General features: G+C 36.3%; 5 protein-coding genes and 1 non-coding gene across 6 annotated transcripts; 4 read left to right on the top strand and 2 right to left on the bottom strand.

Annotated features, from left to right (window-relative positions):
- Positions 1 to 11,559: 11,559 nt before the first annotated feature.
- On the top strand, positions 11,560 to 13,391 carry PAAG_05201 (hypothetical protein; the record flags this gene model as incomplete). Its single annotated transcript, XM_015845498.1, has 2 exons — positions 11,560 to 11,964; positions 13,137 to 13,391. The coding sequence occupies 2 exons, from the start codon at positions 11,560 to 11,562 to the stop codon at positions 13,389 to 13,391; spliced, it is 660 nt and encodes a 219-aa protein (XP_015699724.1).
- A 1,808-nt stretch (positions 13,392 to 15,199) lies between these two features.
- On the bottom strand, positions 15,200 to 15,285 carry PAAG_12005. The gene has a single exon. It is a non-coding gene; the product is annotated as a tRNA-Pro (tRNA).
- Positions 15,286 to 15,678: 393 nt separating this feature from the next.
- On the top strand, positions 15,679 to 16,733 carry PAAG_05198 (chorismate mutase; the record flags this gene model as incomplete). Its single annotated transcript, XM_002793016.2, has 3 exons — positions 15,679 to 15,749; positions 15,936 to 16,596; positions 16,656 to 16,733. The coding sequence occupies 3 exons, from the start codon at positions 15,679 to 15,681 to the stop codon at positions 16,731 to 16,733; spliced, it is 810 nt and encodes a 269-aa protein (XP_002793062.2).
- A 218-nt stretch (positions 16,734 to 16,951) lies between these two features.
- PAAG_05197 (hypothetical protein) lies at positions 16,952 to 18,065 on the bottom strand (the record flags this gene model as incomplete). Its single annotated transcript, XM_002793015.1, has 3 exons — positions 16,952 to 17,503; positions 17,615 to 17,851; positions 17,976 to 18,065. 3 exons carry the CDS (start codon positions 18,063 to 18,065, stop codon positions 16,952 to 16,954), a joined length of 879 nt encoding a protein of 292 aa, XP_002793061.1.
- A 1,094-nt stretch (positions 18,066 to 19,159) lies between these two features.
- PAAG_12004 (hypothetical protein) lies at positions 19,160 to 20,040 on the top strand (the record flags this gene model as incomplete). Its single annotated transcript, XM_015847556.1, has 3 exons — positions 19,160 to 19,400; positions 19,465 to 19,814; positions 19,864 to 20,040. 3 exons carry the CDS (start codon positions 19,160 to 19,162, stop codon positions 20,038 to 20,040), a joined length of 768 nt encoding a protein of 255 aa, XP_015702859.1.
- A 245-nt stretch (positions 20,041 to 20,285) lies between these two features.
- Positions 20,286 to 20,489, top strand: PAAG_12003 (hypothetical protein; the record flags this gene model as incomplete). The annotated part of the gene is made up of 1 exon (XM_015847555.1): positions 20,286 to 20,489. The coding sequence occupies one exon, from the start codon at positions 20,286 to 20,288 to the stop codon at positions 20,487 to 20,489; it is 204 nt and encodes a 67-aa protein (XP_015702858.1).
- Between the last annotated feature and the right edge of the window lie 826 nt (positions 20,490 to 21,315).

Genomic DNA, 21,315 nt, shown 5'->3' with positions numbered 1-21,315 from the left:
ACTCTCTGCTATCTACTTGAGATCAAACAAATACTATTCATAATCTTTAATTTATAGATAAATAATCAAACTGAATATCAAAATCAAATATTAGAGTATTATCTTTAATACTTTATGAATTTTTATCAGAATGACTGAGATAAATAACTGTTTTTAGTGCAGTTTATCTATAATAATTCATAACATAGCTTAATTAATGAACTTTCAGCTTATATACTTCTCAGCTTTAGATTTATCCTTTGAATTAATATCAGTAATTCACTCTATTCAAGCTCAATTAAGACAATTGACCAGACCAAAGAAATATAAGCAATATAGAAAAAATTCAAAAATAGCTAAAGAAGATCAAAACTGCATAAAAAGCATACTATGACTTCAAATACAGTACAAAACACTTTCATGTTAGAAACTACGTGCTTTTCAATATAAAGAACTTCTACATGCTTCATTTTACTAAAAAATTAAATCATAAATTTATTAGCTCTTTTCAAATCATTAAATTTTAAAATATACAGATATATAAACTTTTTCTTTCACACTCAATGCACAACATTCACTCTGTCTTTCATATCTTACTGCTTGAACTCTATAAAATGAGAAATAATACTACTTCATCTTCAGCACCAGAGCTACTGAATGATAAGTGTTAGGCTCAGCGCCGGGGCTAGGTTTATCTCCATCACGTGATCATACCCCACATGTGATCTAGCGGGTTGGTCATGATCCGGTCACGTGATCACGTGGGCTGTTTATAATCTGAGCAGACTTTAACACCTCTTTTTTCTCATCAACCTTAGTATTCTCATTACATAGCAGTTAGCAACGCAGGGAGTTTCCTTCTTATGCAGCTCACATTCACTCCCTAACAATAAGAAAGAATTTCAAGTTGAGAAGATATTAAAGAAAGAGAAATATTAGAGTAAGAAATAATATTATATACACTGAAAGAGTTATGAATCTTTTGATAATATATAAAAATCTTTTAAAAACATTCAAAAGACTGAGATATTTCATGTTTTTGAATAATAGAAATCATAGTGACAAGTACATCAAACTCACTCTGAGAAGCATATTAAATATTAATTCTCTTTTATACATGTACTCTTTTCACTATTTTTTCTTAAATGATTTTTATAATTATATAATTTTAACAAAATAAGTAAGATATTAAAAATTATCAAGTTTTTAAAAAAAATTCATTTTACTATTATCTGAACAAGTCAAAATGCTCAGATTCATATTTGTAGTTCTCTCTGATTTAATTTCTATTCATAATTATCATAGTCATCATATACTACTTAGATACAGTAATTCTTTTCTTCTCAAGCTTAATACTTTTCTTCTCAGTCAACTCAGAGTTCTTTATTTCACACACATCTTCTTTCTCTGCATGTTTTTCATTTCTTATTTTCAGAAAACACTATCAGTATATCAGTAGTTTCAATTCAATACTGAGCATAATAAACAATATTAATCAAGACTAGTAGTATAAGCTTTTACTAAATAAGTAATATAAAAAGAAGCTGATAACACTGCTATTAAATACAGCAACTTGACTTGATAATATAAGATCCTCACTAATCTCACTCACTCTGTAAAGAATAAAAAGCTCTGAAGAGCAAGTAATCAACTTAACTCAGAAAAAAAAGTAATATAAATAAATAATAATCAATCATTACACTAATAGTACAAAGACCTCTCTGACACAGCTGCTAAAGATGCACTATACTTACTCAGATATACAGTTTATATACAAGATAACAAAAATCACAGCACTTCTTACAGTGAAAATAATCACACATCATAGATAAATTACTCAGCTTGAACAAGTATTACTCACAGAGAATATCTTCAAAACAAAGTCAGTCACATAATCAATAATTATGAGCTATGATCATGTGATGATGCCAAATATGCTAAAAACAGAGAAACTTACTCAAAGAGTACAGGAATTGATTCTGTCATATTGACAAAAACAAGAAAGAAATGAGAAAAGTCTTTAGAATTAAAACAGTAGCAACTGTAAAAAATCTATAATAATTATAATTGAGAGATTGTAGAGAAAAAAAAGTTTCAAAGATTAAAAGATATCTCTTTTCATTCTTATAGTAATAAATGCTCTTATGATAATCATCTCATACAATCAGTTTTTCAACATCACTAAATAAGTATCATAAGTGTTATTCTCTATAATAATAAACACTTCATGCTTATGTCTTATCTTCTATATCAACAAACATCATATATCTACATATATTCAAAATAATCATCTTCTAGAGCTGCTGAGATCAGCATCTATGAAAGAGAGAAATAACTATAATGTTAAAACTTTATATATTAGCTTTTTTTGTCCTCACACTACTTATAATATTACTTATTAAAGTGCTTATCTTCTTACACTGCTTATCAAAGCACTTTGAAATCAGTATCTTTTAAAAAATTAGTATCATTTTAAGATTTAATATTTGAAATCAGTACAGATCAGCACTTTTTAAAAATTAATTCTTTAAAATCAGCACTTTATAAAGAATCAAATTACTTTATTATTAATTTTTCATTTCATTAAAAATTAGAGATAAAACTATTGCTACTTATTTATAAATATAAATACTTTAAATCTCTAAAGTTTCTTCAAGAGATTCAGTGATTAGCTATTATTTAATTCTATATATATATTTTATTCATCACTATTCTCTTCTCTTCATAGGACACACATCATCTATATATCTACTCTCTAATAATTCTAGTTATAGAGCTTCTCATACTTTCTTTTGATACTTAATTCATCTATTCTAAGTGTTCTCATATAGATCAATCTTGATTTATATTATAAATGATTGCACTATAACACTTAATTAAAAATAAATATTATACTAGTAAATTACATGATAAATAATAATATATATTTACTAATAAATCATATTATATTACTATTTAACAAAAAAATTAAAAATATGCTGATTAATATTCTTCAAATTATAGTTAAATAATTAATATAATTTATCATTAAGTGAACTATATTTTTTTCTTTTTAATATATACAAATTCTTTTGATTTTATCTTTTTAGATATTAAATAAAAAATAACAAGCAAAAGAAATAGTTATAAAGACTATAATAATTTTACTAAAAATATACAAAATTATAGCAAACTACTCTTCAGACATCAATGAAACATTTTTAACTTTATTGTCTTTGTCTAAACTTCTCATGATACTTAATATTTATAAGTTCCAAGGCTGCTTTATCTTACATGGCTGAGGGATAATCTGAATAAATAAATATATAAATTAGGAGGAGAATATAATTTTACAAAATAGAACAAGAAACACAAAGACCTATATCCCAGGAAAGTGGAAATTATATTAATTAGAATCAAATAAATTAAGGTTCCAAACGTATTTCATAGCCTGGTTTAATTAACTAATTAGCCCCTTAAGCTGAAAGTGATGATAAATGATGAATAAGAGGAAAGAGGACAGGGATTGAAACACTGATTCTGGCGACTTGATAGAACTTCTCAATGGCCTGAAACAAGCACCGCGAGTTAGTGACAACAATAGAAGAGTTTACCCCCTAAATAAGCATGTTCCAGTGTTTTCCTCCTGTATAAAGTCCCCACAACAACATGGTAACTCGGCCCTTTCACCACAGCCATCACTCCACTAGGAGTTCTGCCCCCAACTGTAAACCGGCTTTTAGGCCGTTTGAGGTCCTTAATTTATCCACGATGGGGAACAGGACGTCAAGGTTATGGTGATAGCAGGGGACAAAACGGGACGTTAAATATTTTCAGCCACTTGGAGAACTGGTTTTTCATTTGTCGACAAGCTTAGACTTTTTAAGCACCATATTTGAAGAAAAGCCAGTTTCCCCAGAGGAGATGCAAACTTCCATTTTGAGTGAATTACTAACAAACACATTGTGTTGTGGAGTATATCCACTGGTACATATGTAACATATCAAGAAAAAAATTCTATGGTATGGATAGAGTGGAAATGAGAGAGATATAGAATCATCTGAGGGCGGAAATGAAATGTGAGGAAATATGAGACAATGTCCAAACATAACATACCTACGGCAGCCTATAGTGACATTTGAGTCAAATGGGTTTTTTTGTGTTTTTCCACTGTAATTACTTAATTCCACTTATAGACACTCACCAATAGAAATTTATATGAACATTTATCTGTTGCAGAAACATCTCATTTCATTCTGATTAAGTTTAAAAAAAAATTAAATCAAAAAAATCAAAAAACAATCATTTTCATGGATATCATCAAAAAATCAAAATGAAAAATCAAAAAATGAAAGAAAGTGAATAAAAGATGAAAACAACAAGAAACTACTAATAATCATTTTCATGTCTTGGAATGTGACTGCCTGTCATGATTTGTCACAGCCTCTGCACCAATTTCATATCCCTATCCTGGATGATAACACATTTGGCATGGATGGCGCATAGATTTGTCACTAATATCCCAATTGATTAGTATAATGATTAGTAGATTAGCTTGTAAAATCCAGTCATTTCTTACTTGTGAATTCATCAATCAAAACTGCCTCTGCAGTCTCCTGCAAAGCCAGAATTGCAGATGCTTGAAATCAAAGATCATCATATATATCTGCTGCAATTTCACAGACAAGACACTGGAATGGAAGCTTGTGAATAAGAAGCTCAACATCACACTGATAACAGCAGATTTCACAGAGAGCAGTGGCTAAAATAATTAAATTAGATATTCAAATTCAAAAAATCTATGAATATACTTTTACTTACTATCAGCTTTTTGATGATAGTGATATCAAGATTTCACATGAGTCATATGCTGTTCTGGAGAATGCTTTCCCCTCTTTCTTGCCTTACTGACTATATTTTTTTTGCCTCTTTCTATTGAATGTGTTTTCTTGCAGTCATTTTGATATAGGTTATTTTTATGTGAATTTGATAATTCTAGCTGCTTATTTACTGATTAGTATAATAACTAATATAACAATGAATTGTAGCTCACTTACATTGCTGAAATAAGAAGATAATTTAAAAAATTTCTGCAGGAGGGGGAGGCGCGTAGAATGAGATGAATAAGAAGATTAAAAGATTAAGAAAGAAAAAGAGCAAAGAGATAAGATCTTTGAAGTGAGTGTGCAGTTATGTGTGTGGTTATGTGTAGTTGATGAATAACACAACAATACAAGTATGCTCAAATAGGCAATTAAGTGAATGCAACATATCACAAAGAATATCATCATTGATTTTCAATTCTTTCAATTCTTCTTTCTGCCATCTCACTACTTCTGCTCTGCTGCCTGCCTGCTTTTTTATTCTATCAATCATTGTATTAATCAACTACTTCCTGCGTTAGATTTTTTGTTTTCCACTTTCAAAATCAGTTTTTTTCTCATCATATCAAAATAACACACTGCGGACCAAAGTCTGAAGCCACAGCTGGCCACAAATGAAAAGCTGAAGAAGAAATGTTGATTAACCCTCACACAAAAAGAGCAATAAAATGACAGGAAAAAATAAATGAGAAGAAAGTCACTATTGAACAGATGAAGAATGCAGATTATACAGCAGTAAATTATCATATTCAATGATTAAAAAATACCAATGTATTTAGAGAGGCAAATACTGAAGATCAAAAGAAGATGATTGAGAATAAAAGAACAGAGATCATGAATAAAAGATAGTTAGCAAATCTTGAAATCTTGTTAATATAAATATTAATAGAATATAGACTTAGTACAGGGATTACAGCATCAATGCTAGAGCAGAGACAGAATGATATCTCAAAATCAAGTGAAAAATAAGTTCTATATTCTACTAATCATTATATTAATCATTCTAATAATTTATTACAGGCTCATTGCATGGAATCATTTGTTACATTCTGAGGACACTATACAAGAAGTGAAATGATGGCTGAAAGATGAAATACAGTTTGGTAAAGAAAATATGCCAACTGAGGAAGATTTCTAGACTGTGTATGAGGAAGAAATGAAACTGATAAAAAAAGAAGAAAGTCTTTCTGCTGTTTTATACAAGTAGTAAATTCTCTCATAAAAAGATATCAGTAATTCTCTTTTTTAAAAATTCTGACATCATTCTTTCAATAATACTACCAGTCATCATCAATTTTTTAAAAAAATTTCAAATCAGAAGCTTTTTGTTTTGAAAATGCTGCTTTGTGCAGAACAAATTGACTTAAATTTGACAAAGAAATGATGGAGTGAGCAAAAGGCTAAAGATTCAGAAAAGGACATTAATACTTGTAAACAGGCTCATAGAGTCTTGAAAGAGGAAATGACTTCAGAGAAATTTATGCAAATGAGATGAAACCTAGATGAGTACATACTTTTTAAGTCTGAAAATTAATTTTTTTTTTTTTTTTTTTTATTTTTATGATTATAGCAATCATTCTACTAATCTATTTTTTGTTGAAATTTTTTTTTATGTTAAAGCAAGCTAACTTAGTTTAGTGTATTGTCTGTTTGTTTTGATTTTCTTATTTACTTTTTTTATGATGTTATGATATTTTTATTCATTCATTCATTCATTTTTTCTTTATTTTAGAATAATGAATACTTTTTCTTTCACTTTCTTTTAAAATACCTCTGTTCAGTTATTCATATCTTCTTTCTCACAAAGATATTATTATTAATCTTCATCAACACAATTTAACTCAACAAAATATTATCTCTCAATTGAAATGAGATCATAATCTTGAAGTTAGTCGATCAACTCTTGTTTGTTGTCTTCAAAAATGAAACATTAAATAACCAAGAAATGGGAAGCTGATGAATCAATTCAAAATCTTATTCAAGAATTGTTTTCACAAGGCTTGCAGGATGCTGATATTCTATCAGTTATTCAATAAAAGCATCCTGAGTCTCAACTTTCTATACGTGAGCTTTGTCAAATTCGGTAGTAATTGAAACTTCATCAGCGAAAAGATGACTATGAGAATGATGAGGTGCAGAAAGAGCTTATATCTACTGTACAGAAAGAGCTTGACAGTGGATTTATTTAGAGTTTTAGAAGAGGACATCTGTATACTCATTTTAAGCAGCAGGGGTATAGCATTTCACAGTATATTTTGATTAATATAATGATTAATATAATACTAATAAAATCAGAGATCATCTATTCAAAACAGTTCAGCTGCTCAATTCAGATAAAATTACACATCAACTAAATAATCTTCAATGTCACTGAGGATCCTATATTGTTCCTGTACCAAATTATCTTTAGTCTATTGATGGTTATTACAAGTTTCAACATTGGGGAATTGAAATCTATTCAGCAATTGATGCATATTCTTGATATATAGTATGGATATATATTGGAATCACAAACCATATCGCTGTTTCTGTTCTTTGACAATTTCTTGATGTTCTTCAAATCACTGATACTTTTCCTCAAGTTATTCATTCAAATTGAGGAACTGAAACTTCAATGATTGCAGCTGCACAACTCAAACTACATCAGACAACTGATTCAAATGTTTCTTTGAATGAGTGCTATTGATTTGGAACAAGTACACTAAATCAATGAATTGAATCTTGATGAGGACAACTTGCAAAACAGTTGATAAATTACTGGAGAGTATGAAATTCCATATTCTTGCTATTAATTATTATACTAATCTTTATACTAATCTTTTCTCAGTGCTATTTTCTGAATCTCAGTCATGCAGGTCTATATCACATCAATACAGTATCCAATTATATTGCCTTTCTCACTGTATATATGCCAATTATTCAATAAAAGGTGACAACTATGTGGGAGTCTGGAATAATCATCAAATTCGCACTCAATGTAAACAACCTGATGGGGTATATGAACAGCCTTGAAAGCTCTATTATCATTCTAATAATACATTACAGCATGGTTTAAAATCAGATTCACAAGTGCTTTCAGAACTTCACATGCATTTTGAGAACTGAGGTATGTAATATCTTCATTACTAATATCTTTGTTGATTTAATATTATAGAAATACTAATACTTGACAGATATTAATGAGTATCTACTACTTGAGACAAAGAATTAGTGTCAGAATCAGATTTCAAAGTTAGGATTTTTTTCTGGAAGAGTTACTGCTGTAGCTGTCAATGAACAGGGTGAATGTATACATAAGATAATATATCTTCAGCTGCGAAAACATGTACATGATCATATAAGATCTCAACAAGTTCCTATTCTACAGGAATCTGAAAAGTCAACTGGTACTTGAGACTAGCTGACAGAGTGATTGCAGGAGCATGAGATAAATTTTGATAATGTGATGAAATTGAAAATCTATGATGAGAATAGTGAGAATAGTGAAGATATCAAGTCTGATATCTCTGCTGAGAATAATGAGAATCTTAAGTCAGATGTATCACAGATGTAATTAGATTGAATATGAATAAGTATTATACTAAGTATTCTACTAATATTCTCAAGAATATACTTTGTAAGTTTGTTACAATAACTATTATTCTATAAATTTTATATTGTAGTGCTATGTGGATTTTGAACTAGATATATATATATACATACAATGTATGTACACCGTACATACAGAATATATGTATTCATATACTTGAACACTCTATCATTTGAAAATTATAATCATTTATCATTATATAGTCATATCTAAAGTTATTGACAGTATTAAAATATATATCAATTAACAGTTTTCTTATTTAATTGATACAGTAATATTCTGTTGTGTGTACACTCTTTAAAAATATTATATAATATTACTCATCATGTCTAACACTCTCAAAATGGTTAGCTATTATACTAATCATTATACTTATCAAGTTACCGAAATCCACATACACACACACACACATTCTCTCTCTCACTCTCTTACCCTCAAAAACAGATATATATATACACACACTCAAATTTTCCTGTTCTTCTCTTTGTTGTTTATTATCATCTTGATTTACTTCACTATGTGGACACCATTCTGCTTCAATTGTCCTGGATTTTCTCATGAAGCACACTGTAATAGTGAAGCTGCCTGTTCTTATTGTGGCAAAGTTAATTCATCTACACTAAAATCCTCTATCATCTCTTCAATAAATGATGAAATCATTGTCATTGAAGATAGTCCCAGTCCTCCAACTCTGACACTGTCACTCTCTGTCACAATTCTTGATCCTGGACCTCCTCAATGAGCACGTCAACTGGCTATTCAAAAAACACAGAAAGTTCAACAAATGACCTCTAATGCTGGTACATCAATTCAACATACATCACCTATAAAAGAATCTGCAATCAAACCTGAGCTGAATCAATTATTATCCTTGTGAAAATCCTATAAAATTCTTATTCATATTTGGAAGTGTGAATACAATGACGCCAAACTACAAACACACTATAACTGGAAGTCATTTTGAAAAATTCAAAATGAAATCTACTGAGATTATGTGTTTTTACAATGGAGGATTTTCTAGAAATCATCACTGCCAGACTTGATACAGCTTGAAAGAATATTCTTACTGTTGTTTCTCCAGTTGATGTATTCATTTCTGCCTCAGTTACAGGAAAAGATGATGCAGTTATGTTCACTTCTGATGTTTGAATGTTAGATTTGAAAAAGTTATTGAGTTCATTTAAGAAAGCACACTCATCAATCTCAACAACTACAATTATTCACATTTGTCTTGTTATCTATGATGAGTCCAATCACCCCATTGAACAACCATTGAAACCAAAGAATATCAAAGTCAAATCACCAGATATCAAAGTCAAAGAAGAGAATATCTCTGTATCAGTGATCAAACACAAATGTGCTCTCTCAGTTGATTTACCCATTCTAAATCTTATCAAATGAAGACAGCCGTCCCTAATCCCTATGAAATCTGAAGACAAAATTAATAAATTGGAGACAATGAAGCTTGAGAAGGATCTATTATTCAAGTGAGAAAAGTCAGAATCAAAGACAGAGGAGAAAAATGCAAAGAAGAAGATGAAAAACACTGTGACAGAGATGGAAAAAAGTCATTATAGTGAAATTGAAACACAATCAAACTATCTTGACTCATCAGTAAATGAGACAAGATTTCAGCATCAACATTGAGAGTGATTGATAGATTGATTGATAGATTCTTTTGACATCAGAGTTGAGAATGATTAGTAAAATGTTTGATAGATTTTAGTTTACTCTGTAAAGATTGATATTAATGTGAAGAATTGTTTTGCTATCTATTATTCTCATAAGAAGTCTTACTTCTCACAGATCTATTCTTGCCTCTATTCTTACCCCTATTCTTACCCCCTATTCTTACCTCTATTCTTGCCACTCATGTATTCAATAGAGTCAGAGAAGCTGTAATCAACAAGGTCTATTTGATTACAAATGAAATGAATATGATTGGTGCGTGTTCATGGTAACACTAGTATAAAAACCATCAAAAAAACCCATTTGACTCAAATGTCACTATAGGCTGCCGCACTATAGGCTGCCGTAGTTTCCCCAGAGGAGATGCAACCTTCCATTTTGAGTGAATTACTAACAAACACATTGCGTTGTGGAGTGTATCCACTGGTACATACGTAACATATCAAGAAAGAAATTCTGTGGTATGGATAGAGTGGAAATGAGAGAGATATAGAATCATCCGAGGGCGGAAATGAAACGTGAGGAAATACGACACAATGTCCAACATAACGTACCTAGCTTCTTGAGATAGGAACGTTTTAAAAAGATGGCTTGCAAGTGGAGGATATTCCCCATTCTTCAACCATGTCTGGTCATAAGTGCGTACCTGGATGGCCCAAAACAGCTCAGGATCTCTTGAGGAATACCCACAGGAGGCTCAGGATATGTTTTTGAACAGAACGTCCGCCTCCACCTGCATTTCCAAATAACAAAGATTCAGAACATTCAGAAGAAAGTTCGCATCTTATTTTAGAGAAATTATCACCCTGATATTCAGCTGGTAGCAATCTGTCATACATCCAGAGCTCCCAATGCGGAAATTTGGAGAAGCCAGAGTCGTAAAGAATTTGGACTCGGATGATTTTGTGGAAACACTGTCATAATGACTTCTTGAGGCTCCTCACTCCTCAGTCTGAATGGCATGGACATCATAGAGTTATTGATACTTTTAATTTTCGGATTCTCGCTAGCTTCTGTCCCTGCAATAACTAAGTTGCTAGTTAGTTTGTAGCTTGTTCTTCCATCGCCCGATTGACCTTTGGTTGGAATGAAGTTGAACTAGGGTTTAAAGTTTACGTTGTTTTACCAGCGCAACATTCATTTGTTGGGGAGGGGCCAAATCAAAACCGCCAGGTGTCCCGAGGTATTTAATCCTTTTCGTTGTAATAAGTTTATCTATAAAACATCTCCCGTTAGCCGTCATTGCCATGGAGAACAAGGGACAGAAAAGCCAAACTCTTCCTAAATGTCAGCCCACATGTAGAGGTTCCTATTTTGTCTTCTTCCTTCCTCCACCCTCATATATCCATATAAATACGCCTTAAAACTACAGGTAGCTATTCTAAGCTCCAAATATTCATTCTCTATGCTTGAATCGTTTCCGGACGCCCAGCAGAAAATATGAAGCTAACGGTCTTTCTGGCGGTCGCTATCCTTTCCCTGAGTGGTAGTCCCACTGGGGTCAATGCCATCAACAAGACATATTGTCTACTCCACCTTCCCCCACCCGCTGACTGGATCCCAGGCTTGGATTTGTTCCCTGTCCGTGTTGCCGAAGGATTTAATAGGAACTATAGTGAACTCTCACTGGAAGGAATAATTCAATATGCTCAGGAGAGTTGTAACAACAACGGTGGCTGCACTTCCCTTATAGTTGTTTCTGGTACATTTCCAGTCCCCAAACATGGCACAAAAAGACATGTTAGACTGACGGCTACTTCAGCGATACCCTCAGGTGACAACTATAACCCCCGTACGTGGTTTGGTTATCTCTTTACCGGCCCTCCCGTAACTATTACGAACTTTGTAAGGGGGCCTTGGAGCCGATCCGTACAGAACTCTACTGTCTATAATGCCTATACAAACTCAACCCACCCTGGGGTTGATGCTTGTGTTGTGCATTGAATACAGAGGAAGTTATTACAGCCGTTTCCATGCTTAACCAGCGCATCACCTTGATATTTTCATATTTTAGGTATTTGGTTTTCAGATTTGTGGGGTTGTTCTTTAAGAGGTGGCATGTATAAACTGGGTATTCTGGCATTTAGGTCTAAATTGTCTTCACAGTTATATAGATTTTCAAATGTTTTAATCTACCATCCGAAAAAGTTGTATCCTATACTCCGTACACTCTTCAATTGTACCTACAGGAGCAAATTAGTCGAATTTTCTTTTTTTCTTTCTTTCTTTCTTTCTTTTTTTTTTTTTTTTGCCCCGTGAAACTCGTCTCTTGGGTGTTTTTCTAGAAGCCCTCTCCTTGCAATGGAATCCACTGAATCCACTATGGGTTAGCATTCTGTGTGCGTCAAATTTATATTGATGGCAGTGGTGAATGCTGTATCTGAATTGTCAGCTATATTTTTATATGGTTGATATTCTTCTTTTCTCCACTTTCAATCTTTTGAACCCGCTTGACCCTGCAGCCATAGAGATGATTGCGAGGTCTTGCAATCAACAATCGTGTTGGTCAAGGACGCTTTCGGAACCCGGCATTAGCTAAATTGGTGAATTACCGGAATTTGGTAAACATGGGGCGGGTTAAGTTAAGATTAGGTTAGCATAGATAAGGTTATGGATTGATTAGGTTAGGATTAGGGTTGAGGGTTAGTTAAGGGCAAGGGACCTGAGATATATGGAATGAAAGGCACTTGAAATGTGATGCATAGGGGGATTTATGAGAAGCGTTCTTTCAAGGTAGATCGAATACGGGAGTACAGCAGTTGACTTTGTTCGCATATGCCCTGGAGCGGTTACGACTGAAAATGGAATACAATCTTGCCATGTCTCCAATCAACTTAACTAGTTAGTTATAAACTTCAAACTTCTTAAAAATGCTCATGTGACACCGACCCGTTCCGTTCCCCACGGAACTGACAAATCAATTTTTCGGCTTCAAGCAGACCAATGTTAACTATCCCCAAACCCCCCATTCCCGCCCCCGAAAAAAACTGACGAATCAATTTTTCGGCTTCAAGCAGACCGAATTTCAATGCTCGCAGAAATCGTTTAACTATCCCCAAACCCCAGGACCCCTCCCCACTGAACTGACAAATCAATTTTTCGGCTTCAAGCAGACTGAATTTCAATGCTCGCAGAAATCGCTAACTATCCCCAAATCCCCCACTCCCGGGGCCCCGGAACCCTCAACCCTTAACCCACCAAATGCGGTCAGAATCCGTTCTCGGATTCCAATCCGAGTAACCCGCGTTCAAAACGAGGCGGCTTACTTGTAGCCTTTCTGAAATAGGCGTTCCTCATCCTTGGCGCGAAGCTCAGCATCAATAATGGTACCACGAGATGGCTTGTGGCCATGCATTCTAGCCTACAAATGGTTGGAAAGCATGTTATTAGTAGTTAAACAGTAGGTATTACCAAACCATGTACGGAGTATTTTTGGGCCCCATTGTAGCACCATTTGAGTAGCTAGATGACGATGCCACGCCAAAGAATCGACGAGACAGAAGAGGAAAAGGGATAACTTGAGCCAACCGATGCTGTAGGATCCAATTTGTTACAACTCTTCATCTCCGTGAAAGCCATGTGATCATTTGCCATGTGCTGTTCTTCGTAGTGTAAGCTCCTCTGCGGCTGGATGCAGGTGGGTGGTTTCTATTTCGCCGTGCTTCAAAGGCTTCGGACCGAGGGGCATGAGCTGATTTGCTTCGTAGAGTCTAGGGTTGCCCACCTTAGAATTTCCTGCTGCAATCATTTCTCACTGTAACGTTAAGATGCCAGTACCATGATGTCACGGAAGAGATGCATCCGAGGTTGGAGCATAGTTATTGGGGTTGGCGCTTGCGAACCCTAAATCAAATCTGGGGATGCGGATTGGGTCATTTTGACTTTTCTTCCTCCTGACTGGTTGTGAGAACATCGGCTGCTAACCTCCCACCCCTCATCCTGACCACGTGTAGAAGCATTCCCAAACCTTGGCACACAATATGCCGTTTTCTGGTTCCTGGACCTACCAACAACAGGTGGTTGAGAGACGCAAATCTGGATGGAATAAGAAGAAGAAAAAGAAGAAAATAACTGTCCAATTTGAGAATCAGTATTTACTTTTGAAGATATAACTATATTAAATGTATATAAATTGTCAATTATTATGTGAGAACACTTGATGTGGATGAACTAAGTGTCAAAAGGAAGCATGAGAAGCACTATAACTAATATCATAAGAGAGTAGAGGGATAGGCGCTGAGAAGTGAAAAGAATAGTGACGAGTGAAACATAGATGTAGAATTGAATAGTAGCTGATCACTGAAACTCTTGAAAGAAATTCAGAAGAATCAGAGTGTTTATTTATATACATGAATGAGTAACAATAGGTTTCACCTCGGATAATCTAATTCTTCGTGAAAAGGGGAAATAGCGATGTGAGGTAGTCTGATCCTCCATGAAGTGCCTCGGATAATAGCAGTGTGAGGGCAAGATGCTAGTATAAGAAATCTCGACATTATATATTACTACTCTAGTTGATTTACTGAATGATTTACTAGGTAAGTTTTTAAGTTAAAAATAATAACATAATTGATAAATTTATACAATTAAATAATCTATATTTGAATTATTTTTTAAAATTTTAACATATATTTTTTATTTATCTTTTAAGTTTTATTTATTTTTTTTTTAATAAATTTATGTTTTGTTTTATAAAAAAAGTACTGCAGTTGTATTTAATAACATATTTATTATTTTTTACACTTTTTTAAATATTTTTTTTTAAATTTATTTATTTTACTTTTTTAAAATATTTTCTATTTTGAAAATTTTTATAATTACTTTTTTTAAATAATAATCTATTATTATATATAATATTATTATTTTACTATGTAAATATAATATAAATAAAAACTTTCAGTAAATTTTTAATACTATTATAATATTAAAAAAAAACCTATTAATATTTTTGAAAAAACTGGTGTATAATAGCTAACAAAACAATATTTAAAAGAAATTTTAAAAATAATAATAGTAATAGTAAATATATATAGATTAATTAACAAATTAAGGGGAAATGTAAAATAAAATAAAATAACCTGGGCTCAGCCGGGAATTGAACCCGGGACCTCGCGCATTTTTGAAAAAGAACCCAAAGCGCGAATCATTCGACTAGACCACTGAGCCACGGTAAGTGTTAATTTGTTCAATACATTATTATTAAATATTTTACTCTCAGAGAATGTACCTGGGATTGTCGAAGCAACTCTCTATGTTGGTACTCGGGGCGACGATAGAATTTTACTTTTAACCAAATGGGGCCATCTATGGTTGTTAGATCTACATTTTACAGGTACTATAAATGTTCCTCTGTACGTAAGTTTGGTTGAGTGCAAGAGCAGAATGCAAGAAACTTTCAGCTAATTTACTAGCGGCATATTAGATGCTTTGACCAAATAAGCTTATTTGCGATCCAACGTGCTAAGCCATAAACCAACCCACCTTCCAACCAGACCGGTATACCTCTGCCCATCTTCGATCAGCACCTCGACTCTCCAGCTGCACAGAGCTCCAGACAGAATGGATGCCGTTATTGACCTGTCTGACGCTTCCAAAGCTTTGGACCTTGCTAATATTCGCTTCCAGCTAATGTAAGTGAGCAACTCAAACCATCTACCCCACCACGTACCGATGACTGTATACCCTTCCTTGTATTCCTCCTCCACGAAGAAATTTGAAGCGTGGAAGGAATAATCAAAGAGAAAGGAAGAAGTAGAAGAACTCTATAACAAACCTTTCGGAAAAGTTACCCTACCCTGCTAATGCCCCTCATTTAGTCGTCTCGAAGATACCATCACCTTCCACCTAATCGAGCGTGTCCAATTCCCCCTCAACAAAACCATCTATATCCCCGGCGGCGTCAAAATCCCGAACTCAGACCTCAGTCTTATGGACTACCTGCTGCGAGAGCAGGAACGTCTCCAGTCCCGTGTGCGCCGCTACCAGTCCCCAGATGAATACCCGTTTTTCCCAGATGCCCTTGAAGAGCTCATCATCCAACCCATTGATTACCCCAAGATCCTCCATGACAACGATGTCAACATCAACTCTGTAATCAAGTCGCGATACATGAACGAGATCCTACCCAAGGCTTGTAAGAAATTCAACCGCGAGGATCGTGGCGAGGCGCAGGAGAATTACGGCTCTGCAGCAACGTGCGATGTCAATTGTCTGCAGGCGTTGTCGAGACGGATACACTTTGGCAAGTTTGTGGCTGAGTCCAAGTTCCGGGCAGATCCTGAGAAGTTTGTCAAGTTGATTAAAGCTGGCGATAGGGAAGGGATCCATGAGGCTATTACCAATGTCGCGGTGGAGAAGAAAGTGCTGGAACGACTCAGGCTGAAGGCAAGGGCATATGGAACAGATCCTGCTGGGCCTCTTACGCCTGACGACGATAACCAGAAGATTAATGTTGAGGCGGTTGTGGCGATGTATAAGGTTTGTCATAATATTCTATTGAATCGTTGTGCTGGTTGCCCGGACTAACAGCGTAATAGGACAACGTGATTCCGATGACGAAGATTGTGGAGGTGGAATATCTAATGCAGCGGCTGAATGGCACCCAATGGGAATAATCACAGACATATCCGTAGAAGGAATAGATAGGAATATACTTTTATTTCGGCACAATGATTTCACGACGATTGACGGTTTACGGCGTTACGTACCTTCAAAGATGAAGGCGAAAATGGTGGGGGAGGGGAAGGGTAAGGGGGAAAAGGGAAACTTTAAGGAATGAAAGGATTTATATATGATAGAGACAAAAAATTAAATCCGAGTGTCATTCATTTCTTCATGACGGCATTAGATATCCCTTTAAATCAACCACCGCCTCTTTGAACTTCGCCGCTTCTATGAGAATCAAATGCCCCCCCGGCCGCACCCCATATTCATGAAACGCCCGCTTGGAGTCTGATGCGCCTTCCTCCTGCTGATGCGTGTATTGATATCCCCCATAGCAGAGCGCATGTTTTTGCAGTATTTCATCTTCCGGGTGGAAATAGAATGTTTCGGTTTTCTCATCCACATCCCTTTTCTTCTTCTTTTGCGGCCTATCGTCTTTCTCATCTAGTTTTGATTTGACTTTTTCGTAGGTCCGTGATAGAACAAGGTAGTGTGAGAAGTTGTAGGGTTCGTTTTCTTCAAGGGCCCAGGCTATTTCTTCTAGGAGCATGGCATACATGGGTGGAACAACTTCAACAGGGACGTTGATCAGTCGTTCTGTTAATACCAATCCAATTGCTGGTGTAGTTGGCTGTGATAGGAGTTCATGTAGGTGTGAGAATTGGGGAGAGGAAGATTTTCGTTGGAGGTAGTTTGTTAGATCTTTTATAACGGGCACCTCCTGTATAATCAAGTAACATATGGGATTAGCATTGAGGATTACAGAGTACATAGACATATGGTAGTACACTTCATGAGGGTAACGGCTATCGTGAGTAGACGTTATACGCACCTTATGCTGCTGCAGATTCAGCACAGTCAGGAATGCAAATGGGTCACTTTCATTCCCGTCAACCTTCACCGTCGAGCCTAACAGGGGTTGCGACAGTATCAGTTCTGTTAATGTTGAGAGGTCAAATAGTGGCGCATCATTGTCCAGCAGTTGGCGAACGAGATTCCTGATGCCTTCGAAGTCTACTGATGGCTGTGGATCGAACCACTCAAAGTCGACATTTACTATATCCAACTCCTGTCATCTCATATCTCAAAGCCTGTCAGAAACTGGTGTTCTAAAAAGAATATGCCAAAAAAAAAAAAAGTTGGGGGGGGGGGGTGTGTGGGATTTAAGGGAGAGCGGAGATTAAAATGTTTACCTCCTCACTGCTGCTGTCATTTTCGCCTATTGCCCTGATTGTGTTGCCCGTCTGCACGTCGCCATCTTTTAATTGCTTGCGCTTACTCATGTTGAAATAATCTTAAAGTTGGGTTTTATATTATAAGAGAGGAGCTTGCTGCAAGGAAGGCTAGTTATTGTCAAGGAGGAAAAATTATGGCGATTGTTTGTATGGTTCCACTAAGCTACAATGGGTTTAGTAATTGTCTATGGTTAACAATGGCTCGTAACCTCCAGTATGGATATGGACCCCGAATTCGCTTCCCAACAACTATCATGGGGATAGAATACTATTCACAATGACAGTTCTCTCTCTATACATCATCTGCTCTTACAGCTGACAGCTGACAGGATAGTTGATTATTAATTGTGAGATCATGATCCGTGCATTAGGAGACATCAGGGTCGTCTGTCACGTTTATCGAGAGGCAAAGACTGATTGATACGATCGTCCATAACTGCAGAGAGATAGGTGAGAATAAACAATGCTTCCCAAACATATCTAACTGACCATCGAGACTTGGGTATCTAGGCACTTGGGTCAGTTGAATCGGAGAAGCTTGGCTTGCGTACGGTGAATCCGCCATTACCACATTATTGTGGATGGTTGATCTCGTTTTGGAGGGAGAAGTTGTTGGAGCCTAGGCTCCCTATTATGGACTAGCGCACCGCACAGTAGTATATAGCATCCCTGAGATAGGCTACCAATACAACCACTTCAGACGTCCAACAGAAGTGCCTACAGGGATCAGGTGACCCCTAGGGATGGTGCTCGTCTCTAGACAATTACTGGCGATTGGCCTTTTTGGCCAGGGCCAGTCTGACAAAAGGGCTAGCGAATGGTCTATAGGAGAGCCACAACAAGTCATTAAACACTAAGAGGGGCTTGTGCTCTCAATTCAAACACATCAAGAAAGCAATTTTCTCCCGAGGTCAGTTGCAAGTGCTTTCAGTAGTTTAAAAGTTAAGTTTTTGGATGTTTTAAGCCGCCCCGGATGAAAGTAAGCCCGTTTGGAGCTGAGTCCCAATTAGGGCAACTGGCGGAGGGACCTCAAACCACAAGGTTCAAGACTGACTGAATTCTCATCAGTCCTTGCAACGGTACATTCGCGTCCCTAATCCTATGTTGTTATACTGTTCCTAGAGAGAATACACCAATGTCCCATGCCCCGAGATCGGGCTGCCTACCGAAATGTTCGCTTTTATAACGCGTCAACAGGCGCTGTTGTTGGGGGGTTTTTCCAGAATGGCTCTATCACTGAAGAAAACCTCATCTGGATTCTGAGCGATGTTCTTTTAATTGTGGAAGAGAGGCATCCTTGGACTATTCGGCACAGAGTGTCAGAAAGAGTCATTACTCCTTCAAGCAACCCAGTTCTTGGAGATTATGATACCTACTCTACAGGTACAAAGTCCAGTTTTCTAAATTTGTAAAGCCACAGCGGTCAAACATGTGTTGATTCATCTAGGATCTATTCAAGTAACCAATGAAGCATGGTTTGTTCGACTCACCAGCCATTCTGTCTCAGGTGGAAAAGATAAATTCCGAGATGGAGTTCGTGCTAGAGATGGAAATTGTGTCATATCCGGACAGGTCAACCCTGGGCCCCAGTGGGATGACTGGGCAGGGTTTGAGGCTGTACATGTCTTCCCGCTAGAGAAGGAGAGTTTGTGGATAGAGTTTAACTATGGACGCTGGATAGCAAACATGGATGATGCTGTGGGAGTGTCCAAAATTCATTCCATTCAGAATGGATTACTCATGACAGGACATCTGCACACTCTCTTTGACCAATACCTGTTCTCCGTGAACCCAGATGTAAGTGATTTGGAGCACAACCATTTTTTGCTGTACTAATCTATTAAAGGATGGTTACAAAATTGTTGAGGTCGGGCCTGTCAGCTGGGGAATTGACAGAGGCGTATTGGACCCTGTTTGCCGCGATCCAACTACCAATAGTCACGTCTCAGATGAGCTGCTCCGGTGGCACTTTCGACAATCTGTGCTTGCCAATATGCGGGGTGCAGGAGAGCCTATCTTTTAGTCTGACTTCCCCCCTGGATCAGATATGATGGCAACATTGCATGATGAACTGTACGGCAAAGAGAGGCTTGAGATGGAACTTGAATCGAGGCTCCAGTCTGAGATTACGAACAAATAGAGGAAATTTTACTCATTCTGTTTGTCTCGCAAGGGGTATAACCCCCCCCCCCCCGCCCGGCGAAGACAGGGCTGAAATCGCCGGCCACTGAGCTGTGTTCCGTCGAAAGCAAGTGGCTGATATCACAGATGTCACCGACAACATCCATCAAGTATGGCATAATCCATCTCGCCGATGCAGTGCAAACGCATGCGCGGTTACCTCTACATCAAAACATGGGCAACAAAGTCATCATCACAACCAAATACTCAGTGGAGGAGCAAGAGGTCACGAGCGTGCAACATAGCTTGAGTATCGAGATCATGGATGAAAGGGCGGTGAATTGCTGGTAACAGTTCTGGCTTATCACCATGGATCCACGGGCCATTAAATCGGAATTCGTCTAAGTGCTGTTGAAAAATAAAGTCTCGTCCTTAAGCAGTCCGATTTCGTCAGCGACCAGAAATCGTGTATTGAAAGGCCACATCAATCGCCTGGTGTCTATTTGTGGTACGCCAGCTTCTGGGCCTGCTCTGGGGTTTCTTGCCACTGGAATGTAGTATGTAGGCTTTTAAGCGTGACTTCCATTCACCTCTGAACCTCACCAGAATTGAGATATCATTTAACAGAAAATTTTCTGGGCACAGTGCCTATCCTTGCATGATTGAACATGCATTTCTGGGAGTTGATCAAACCCTCACTGGGTCAAATTAGTCCAAGTGATTGTGGGTGTAATGCTCGCAGAAACAGCATCTGTATACAGCAGATGACATTTCAGCATCCAGCAGGTCATCTAGAAGAATATAGAATTGTGAGGTGATGAAACGAACAAAGTGACATCATTGTAATAGTCATTCCTCAAAATCAAATGTTAAAAGACTCTGTCTCATTTCTACCCCATATGCTGTCATGCCTTTTTTATGATTAACTAATTAACTGTTTAACCAATCAGGCAGTAGTTACGGCAGGGGTAAGCTTGCGGTTGCAGCCAGGGCAGCCCTGGTGACATTCGGTAATAAATTGCCCCCTCCAAATGGGGAGATAAAATGACTGCCCAGTGCCTTAGGTGCCCACTGAACTGGTGGTGTGCGACTCCAGCGCCTCCCATTGGCTTTGCGGCTCTTCGATTACCTGGGTTGTACGGGTCGTTCAGCAGCATCCTGGCAGAGTGAGATGTGT

The sequence above is a fragment of the Paracoccidioides lutzii genome (assembly GCF_000150705.2).
Source record: "Paracoccidioides lutzii Pb01 unplaced genomic scaffold supercont2.13, whole genome shotgun sequence".
Classification (NCBI taxonomy): Eukaryota; Fungi; Ascomycota; class Eurotiomycetes; order Onygenales; family Ajellomycetaceae; genus Paracoccidioides; species Paracoccidioides lutzii.
Note: the sequence above shows the minus strand (reverse complement) of the source record. Positions and strands in the feature narration are given on the sequence as shown.